The following is a 9584-nucleotide window of genomic DNA, read 5'->3' as shown; positions in this document are numbered from 1 at the left end:
AAAAAAAAACTGAACTAGAAAGCACTATAAATTATGATGGCTTATATTTTTTAGAAACGTAATTAAAATTTTCATAATTTTGTACTCATTTTAGTTACAGAAAAACAATGCGGTCCGGTATGTTACATTTTGATGTTCCATTTTAAAGTTTAATCAACGTTTAGACTAAAGTAAAACGCTTACAATTCGTTAGATTTTTCTATAAAAGATCGTCTAACATATTTTTCCTTCATTTTCAGAATCTTAATTACTTCTCTATTCAAGTAAGTTGTTTGTTGTTGCTTCAATACAGAATTCATCTTTTTAAGTGGTTACAGAAATGTCACTCTATAGATATATTTTCTTTTGTTTCAGAAATGTGAAGGATAATATCAAGTAAGTTTGAAATATTTTATTAGAAGTACGACTATCTTAATTGTTTCACTCTTAAAATATCCAATAAACAGAGATATAGCTTACTTATATTTGTTTTTTCTTTCTAATTATTAACGCAATCTGCAATATTTCCATTTTTAGAAAATAAACCGTGCTTGAGAATCAAGATGCGGCTGTTATTCAACCCTGCTGATTAAATAAATGTTTCGTACAAATGTTGTTTTAATTTTAAACGTGGTCTTCCACTGCTGAAATCCTGATACAAAACTTTATGTTTACAACAAATATTTTGGCATTCGAAACGTAATTGGTACCAGTTAAGAAAATAAGTAAGTATTGGTTAATGTTTAAATAAAAATAAATTAAAAGATCTTCTTTTGTTTAATTTTCTTACTAACGTTCGCCCCCGTCTCCGTCCGCTTGGAATTTAAAAAGTAGCCTATGTGTTCTTCCAGACCATCCTCTACATCTAAACCAAATATTATCGAGATCCGTTCAGCAGTTTAGACTACAAACTCAAACAAACATCCATCCATCAAATCTTTCGCATTTATAATATTAGTAAGATCACTATTTTTTTTAATGTAAATTTAAGACTATTTCATGCGTTATCGTTGTGGAATCTACTTACCTCACATCGTACACCCAAATAAGCTTTGACTCGACTTTAATTAAAGATCTAAATCTAAGTTCTACTTGGACCTAAGTAAAGTTACACACAGTATCAGATAGTGAAAACCTGCAATGGAAATCTAATCATTACTCTGCTTCTCTTTCTTTTAATGTTGTATGTTAATTTCACAAATAAAACGAAACTACGCAGTATTAAATGTTTATTAGCAGTCGCTTTTATACAAGAACATCTAGTCGTAAGCAAGTAAACAGAAAATTGATAATTTCATAATGTAACATCTAATTTTTATTTTTTAGCATTTTTAAACAAGTAATCGATTTTTTCCGAGCGAGCTACCATAGCTACTTATAGGGAGTAAGCAGTACAGTGGATATTATAATGTAATAGTTCATACTCTTGTTTAACTTTTTACCAACAGCGCGGCAGCCAAAATTACAAACTTTTTTTATATGAAATCAAAACAACTTTATTCAACTTATTTACATATTTAGAATACTATACTGCAAAACTTTATCAATCCCATCTTCTTCTGTTTTTACTGTATCTTTTTAAAAACAAACCACCCAAAAGTCTTGGTGGCCAGTATGCAACCTCTTTGGCTGTATTCATACTTCTTGTCAGCCAAAGAGGTTGAATTTTTCACTAAACACTAGACTATATTAATGTCTCATTTTCAAGAGATTTTTGTTGATTAAATGTTTAAAAGGTTCCTTTAGGTTACCTTTATTTATAACATTTTTAGTGTTAAAGAATTCTGTTTCATTCAAATGATCTTTCTAAGTTCTTTTCTAGATATTTTCAAAAATTAATGAAGCAACAATACGCAGCGTAAGAAATAAAAACGTTTAAAACGAAAATAGATAACAAATAATTTATGTACGCTGCTATCATTAACTCTATCAAAAGTAATAAAACGATAAAAACATCAATTATTATTATTACAAGCAAGGCAACAAGAAACCAAGGAGACGTTAAACGACACAGCGTGTTTGCACGTTGCACCGTCAGCATGGGCCCCTCACTACAATGTGGGGGCAAAACATTTTTATCATTATTACTAATTATAGGATCGGCAAAACTAATAATTAGCGGTTAGTAGTCTTTTTATTATTTTACTTAATAATGCTGTATTTTGATCAAATCTTATTAATACATTGATTATTTAATAATGCGCGTAAAGACTATTACTAATCTAACAAATGTGATAAATAAATAATAGTAATGTAATGTTGTTTATATCTTCCAATAGCACCGACAGCACCAATAGAACCAGGTAATTTTTTTATAATTATACAGGTTTATGGAAATAAAGTCATTTCTCCAAATTTATTAATATTGTTAATTCTACATCTAAATAATTTATTTAAGCATTACTCATTAATATTTGAATTTCTATTTATTTCAGTTGCATGTGGTAAGTATCTGGCTGAAAATAATAATGTTTAGTATGTAAAAAATAATAAAAACGTGCTTTGTATAACAAAATTTAATTAACAAACGTTTTTTGTTTAGTTCTACCACCACCAGGTTTGTGTAAATTTTTATATGTTTAAAACATCCTTATAAATTTTGTTGATATTGTAAAGTGTAAATCAACATAATTGTCTACAACTAGTATATTATTGATTTATTTAGAAAAAAAAAACTAGTAATTAAGCTGTTCCATAGTCGTTGAGAAAAACATAAAAAAAAAATTTAAATTTAAGGAAAAAAAGTGCTATACAAAATAACGTATTAAAATGTTTACTTTTTTCAGTTAAAGTTGCACCGCCTCCCCCACCACCACCTCCTCCTCCTCCACCACCACCTCCACCTCCGCCTGAGCCGTCACCTCCGCCTATTCCCATTCCAGAGCCGCCAATTCCAATACCAGTGCCAGAATGTACGTAATGGTTTTCTCATTTGTCTATTACATTTTTTTTCAAAAATGAATAAGTTAAAATATTTTTTTTACTTTTAGCAATATCAAGTAAGCTTATTTTTTATTGTTATAATACTACACATTACATAATGAAATACATAACTACTACTATAAAAATAGAAAAAAAGTATTTCCATTTTAATTGTTAATTATTTTCTTAGTCACTAAGGAAACCTGTTTTGGGGTAAGTTAAAACTTTTTTCTTTTTTGTTAACAGTATATCCTATATTTTATAACAATTTTTCAATAGTTAATGTTTAATAGCTTTTTATATTTAGGATTTATAAATTTTGTTTCTCAAATACAATTTTAATCCTTACAGAATATTAACTTCCTTTCACGTCAAGTAAGTTTTTGTTGCTTTGGACTTTCATCTGTTTTTTGTTTCGTGTTTCTAAACAATATAATATCGTTTCAGAAATGCCAGGGTCGTTAACCCTGACCGTCGTCAGTAAGTATTATAAGAAAATTTATTAGAGATATTTAAAAAGCACAATACAAATTCCCTTTTTTTGTTACAGATATCGAGGGAGAATAATACAAATAAATATGATAAATTGAAATAAAAACCGAATTCACTAGTTACTAAGAGTTTTATTGTACAAATAATACGCCTAAATTCTTTAATTGACGTCAATTAGTTAACATGTCAATTTAGCGATAACCACAATTATTTATTCCTTCCTAGAATTAAAAAAAAATGTGCTATGTTCCACTATAAAAATATATATGAAGTGGCAAAAATTTGTTAAGTTTTTACTTAAATTATTTAATTTGTTAAGTAAGATAAGCTAAGTGATAAAAAAAGTCCCTTTAGGCCACAATCTATAAAAAGCAATGATTTATTTCATTGATTTGTGCGTTATTTAAGAAAACGTCTTTATGTAACAACTATTGCTGCCTTAAGGGTGTCCATAAAATAGGTTTTTTGCTGGAGACTGCCTCATCTATACCCTATTTTAGTTACCAGTGATATTCTAAACACCTTACACTCTTATAACCTGAAAGCTGTAAATGTAGATATACGTTAAGAGCTACTAAATTTAAGTCGAACTGTTTAAAAACTGTATTCAAAGAAAATCGATACTACCTCTGAGGACTTGACTAGTTGATAGCTAGAAAAGTTGATTTTCTGCTAAATTAAAAAATAAAAAACGTACATTTCTACATTACGTAAAAGCTTCGCGTTGGTTAACTTCCGCATAAAGCACCGAAATAATCTCTAGACAGCCTCGACCATATCCGCGTCCGCCACGCCTACTTAATGATCAAAGCCTTAAGTTATACTTATGTTATGATTAAGTACCTATGGCCTTACTGATTGTTTGGAACAACCAGTTAAAAATGTTATTTTAACTGACATTTTCAATATGATTAGTGGCCAAACACACTAAAAATCAATACTCTACTTTTTTAAAATCTATTTCTAATTGGTTTACATATAAGTCATTAAAAATGACAAAAGAACAAGCGACCACATTGGAGTCCTAGCACGAAAATTTGCGAGAATCTATTCTTAATGTCATCGACAGAATTTATATTAGATTTGTTGGCTTTACGCCTGATAGCCCCTTCACCACTATCACGCAAATTTTCGGGTCAGGTTCCGATATCGCTAAAATACCGCAATGACCACTACCCATATGCTTTTTCAATTATATTTTTAAAGCTTGTAGAAGTGTTGTGTTTTTATTTAAATTGCAATTATAATCAAAGTACCAATAAATATCAGAATTAAACACAAAAAAGTTTTTCAATAGAAGTTTTTATTAGGTTTGCTAATAAAATTATTAATATTTGCACATTAAATGTAATCCGTTACACACGAATCACGTTTTTGACTTAAACAGGTCAGTTACACCAATTTCGATGCAATAATTATTATTATAGACATATATTATGATTATAGAATATAGAGCACGAATAAATAATTAAATTTAGTACTGCTCACGACTTTTATTTAATTAACACAAACTTTCATGATCTAAATTGTTACATAGTTTGTTCATATTAGTGTGATAATTGGTAGCACTCTGAGCAAATAAAATGCATTCTAAATTTCTCTTAGTAATTCTACTTTTATTGTCATTATTATACTATGTTTTATGTATAGGTAAGTTTTAATAAAAGATTTCTCTTTGTACTGCTATAAAAATGTTGTTTATTAATGTCTATTTACATACGTTTATTTCTTTTAACATTTTGCAATAAATTGTTCCACAGATGATTTTACAGGTAAATTTTATTTCTAGTTTTTCTTTTAAACATTTATTCTTACTTTGAACTAGTTATTTATAAATGTAATGTAATAATTAAAAGTTTATTGACAACCTTGGATTCTAGATATATTCGCAATCTAAAAAATAGTATTCATAAACGAAATTTCGAAGTAATTAAAATAATATTATTAAGAGCGGACCTTTAAATAAATTGCATAACTGTTGTGCGATTGTCGATTGTTTTAAAGCCAATTCAACTGTTTAGTTACACAACTAAAAATCGAGTAGTTTGCGCATCTCCGTACAAGCTCATAGGAATCAAAGCGCGACTAAACAGATGTGCGATACTTTAGTCAAATATGTGCGCACGCTCTGAATTGTTGTCAACCGAATGACATAATGTACACATATCGTGTTATTAAATTAAATTTTTATATTACTTCTCATTGTAGAGACGAAGAAAACTTGTGCTGGGGTACGTAAATATCTGTTTCATAAAAATTATATTACTTACATATATCAAGTACATTAAAAACATACACTTTAAATAATATACGTTGTTTCGTTGAGATATGTAAAAGCTGTAAATCTATTGTGGGCGTCACAGCCATGTTATGCTTTAATAAAATATAGTCTTCTTTACCTCTCATGCTCTCCAATTTGCACAGAATAACCTTACCAATATGGCTGTCGTGTCGTCGAGCTGATGAAACACTCTTATTTTTGACTTTCGACTATCATCCGATTATCAATATTACAAGCAGAATTACGACATTTTAAAACCATGACATAAATGTTCAAATAATGTTTCGTATCACAATTACAAAGCTTATATCGTTATTGTAAATTATGACCAATGGCATTGATTTATAGCACAGACTAACTAACCTTCAAGATTATAGAAAACATCAAAATAGTTAAAAAGCTAACACTACTATACTACTTTTTTGACTAAAAACCGTAATACAACTCTCAATTTTATTTTCCTTTCCTACAGAACGTTAACATCCTTGCCGCCCAGGTTTGTATCGTGTTTTAGTAATGAGGGTTTTGAAGATGGTATTAAATTGACATGTTGAAAAATGACCAAACACTTATTATATAAAAGTCACTAGCAATGTCTAAAATACTTAATTTCAATACAATTTTTTATAAAAACATTCTTAAATTTCAGATTTGCGAGGGCTAGAAAACAACTGGCACGTATGTATTTGCACTAAATCAAGCTAAATAAATAATACTACGAAATATAAACCTTTTTTTTGTTACAGGATTTACAAGCACAATGCAGCACGTCGACTTTAGTGAAATGTGTGTTAAAAATTTATCGAATAAATAAATTAAAATCGTAACTTTTTTGTTTCACTTAGAACTTATACCTTTTACATTTATGTGCCAATTTCACCCAGATCCGTCGGACCGTTTTAGAGTTACCTGTTAACTTAGATTAATCTTTTTAAACTTACGCATTACGTATTAGCAAGATTAATAAAATGTATCGACAAAGAAAGGATATAATTTAAAAGACATTTCTATTAAATACTCTCTTTAAATTAAGCACATATTTCTTATTAACAAAATTGAAATATGATTTGCTTTGTTTTGACACGACCGATGTTATGTGAATTTCAACACAGTTATCAATTATAATTGAGGTCATTCACGATCAAGCCATTGGTTATCGAGATATTAAAGAGCGCATTGTCTAAAAGTTATCAATTAAGTAGCAATTAGATCTTTGAATTTGTAATTGAAATTAACATACGCATGTAATTGACTTGTTATTTTTAAAAAATAATAGCTTTCGCCTGCGACTCCGTCTCCGTCCGCGTGGAATTAAAAAAATAAAAGTGAATAGCCTATGTGTTCTTCCAGACTATCCTCAACATCTATACCAAGTTTCACCGAAATCTGTTCAGTCGTTTAGGCTACAAACTATAACAAACATCCATCCATCTAAATTTTCGCATTTATAATATTAGTTTGATTTTTTATGCCTACGGTGTTAATTTTTTATACCTTACCATATTTATAAATGCAACTATTTAGATGGATTAGTGAATGTACAAATTATCTCCTAAATGGGTCAACGAGTCCCGATGAAATTTGTCCTAGATATATAAATTGTTCTGAAAAAAACAAAAAACTTTCTGAGTTTTTTGTTTCGGAAGTGACGTCAGTAGTTAATTTCAAATACATGTAGTTGCCCGTAAATGTCTATGGCGCCTTTAATGTCGAAAGCAAGTTATGATCATAGACTACAATGCTCAGTAAGAGAAGAAAGCGTCACAATTCATACATTCTTTGTACTAAATTAATTTAATAGCTTAATAATTCCAATACTCAATATCAAAAAACAAAATCAATCGACGTAAAACAAAACACGACAAAACAATAAATTGACAATATTATTTTCATTTCTTTGTCGTAAATAAAAAAGTTCACGATAAGCCATTTCTGTTTTGTCAATAAATTTTAATAAAACCCTGTTTAGTTAATACATAAATATCACATGAAATAATAAGCAACATGAACAATATTAATTTTATATTTATTTTCTTATTGTTCTCAATGTTATTTTTAAGATTAAATGCTGGTAAGTTTTTAACAAAAAAATTATAAATATCCTTGTAAATAATAATAAAATAATAATTGAAACAAAAATTAATTGTTCAAGTCACTTGTGAATTTTAAAATGGTTAAATAACATCCTTTATTTTTAAGCTAAATATTTAATTTAATTATTGAATAATAAAGAAACGTGTAATCATAATTTTCATACTAATTTATAAATGCAAATGTTTAGATGGATGGATGGATGTATTAGTTTGTAGCCTAAACGACCGAACGGATCTAGATGAAATTTGACATAGATGAAAAACGTGGTATGGAAGATCACATAAGCTCCTTACTTTTTTTTAATTCCACGCGGACGGAGTCGCGGGCAAAAGCCAGTAATCAAAAATTGTGTGTTAATAACTATAAATAATTATTAATAATTACCCACGTATATTACAGCATCTACAGGTCCAGCAGCTGTAGTAGACGCCGCAGCTGATAAAGCGGTAAAAGGCGCGACTTCTCTATGTTTTCCAGTAAGTAATAAATGAAATTTAAGTATGGTTTTCTAAAAGAAAAGCCTTTACAAACTCTAGTAAAGGGTAACAAAAATAAACACAGGAATCACGTGCTCTTAACTTGGCAACTTTACTAACATACAGTGAAAAAGCAATAATTTCAAAAGACTTTCTTTATTTGGCTATTTAAAAATTCTTAGTTAACATACTTCAAAAATACTATTGAGTTAATACAAAAATTGATAAAAAAGAGAACAATTTTCTTTTTAGTTGTAACCTTTGTTACTTCTTACATTTTTTGTAAACCTTAACGAAACTGCAGCGAGTTGAATAAAATATAAATGTATTTTTGTTCCAGCCTATAATATGTAACATAGCAAATGGAGTTATGGCAGCAGATACGACGAGATAATGCATGACTTGTTTCCTGTGAGGAATTTTTACTAATTATATTAAACGCAAACATTTAATGGCTATTTCTTTTCAATTTACAACTATGTCTAGAATGTATGGATGTTGAACTATGACTAAAAGTATTTTACTTAAAAATAATTGGAATGAAATCCTTGAGAAAATTTGTAACATGAAAAAATTCGGGACAACCGTGGGCGTTTGCGGAAGGAGTTATAGGGGGGCGCTTATTGAATACTTCATACTATTAATACTATAAGTTCGCGAGGACGAATGTATGTTTGTTATTACGTATAACTAAAACGACTAAACGAATCTTAATGAAAATTGTAATTTGTATTTTTGTATGTATTGAAATAACTGAAAAACTAATTGTCCGATTACAAAAATTCTTTCACCATTAAAAAGCTACGTTATCAGTGAGTAACACAGGTTGTATTTTTTTATATTTTTTTTAATTTCACGTGGGGGAAGTCGCGCGCAACAGCTAGTGAGAAATATAAAAAAGTAATAATTGTAGAATTAGAAATTTATTTCAACATGTACTCCATAATTACGTCACTTTCGCTCGTTTTAGAAATGGTCACTTGTGGCTAAAACGAGAACGAACATAAAGGCATGCGAAATGACACAACTATAACAGGAACGCCGATATCTCATAACGCTCTCTTTGTTAGTCGCGTAATTCGCGTAAACATCTAAATATCTTAAGATGGCATTAGTTGAATTACCGTCACTTTTAAACGGTAGAGTATTATTGATCACATTGTCACTTTCTATGTTGTTTGCATCTGAAACTTTCCAAATGTTTATTATACACTTGATATAATTTTACTAATATTATAAATGCGAAAGTTTAGATGGATGGATGTTTGTTAAAGTTTGTTAACTAAACTACTGAACGGATTTCGATTTAATTTAGCATAGCTGTAGAATATTCTGAAAGA

The 9584-nt window shown here is 28.9% G+C and overlaps 1 protein-coding gene across 1 annotated transcript in view; it reads left to right on the top strand.

Annotated features, from left to right (window-relative positions):
• Window positions 1-8638, top strand: part of LOC106101961 (collagen alpha-1(I) chain-like) — a 33817-nt gene extending 25179 nt beyond the window's left edge. The window contains exons 16-21 of the mRNA XM_013281352.1: window positions 2259-2282; window positions 2415-2423; window positions 2522-2536; window positions 2766-2891; window positions 8168-8244; window positions 8585-8638. Of these exons, the coding sequence (XP_013136806.1) occupies window positions 2259-2282; window positions 2415-2423; window positions 2522-2536; window positions 2766-2891; window positions 8168-8244; window positions 8585-8638 (305 nt within the window). The remainder of the gene's footprint in view (window positions 1-2258; window positions 2283-2414; window positions 2424-2521; window positions 2537-2765; window positions 2892-8167; window positions 8245-8584) is intronic.
• Window positions 8639-9584: the final 946 nt, after the last annotated feature.

The sequence above is a fragment of the Papilio polytes genome, unplaced genomic scaffold (assembly GCF_000836215.1).
Source record: "Papilio polytes unplaced genomic scaffold, Ppol_1.0 DF823934.1, whole genome shotgun sequence".
Taxonomy (NCBI): domain Eukaryota; kingdom Metazoa; phylum Arthropoda; class Insecta; order Lepidoptera; family Papilionidae; genus Papilio; species Papilio polytes.
The sequence above is the reverse complement of the archived record's forward strand: the minus strand, read 5'-3'. Positions and strand labels throughout refer to the sequence as shown.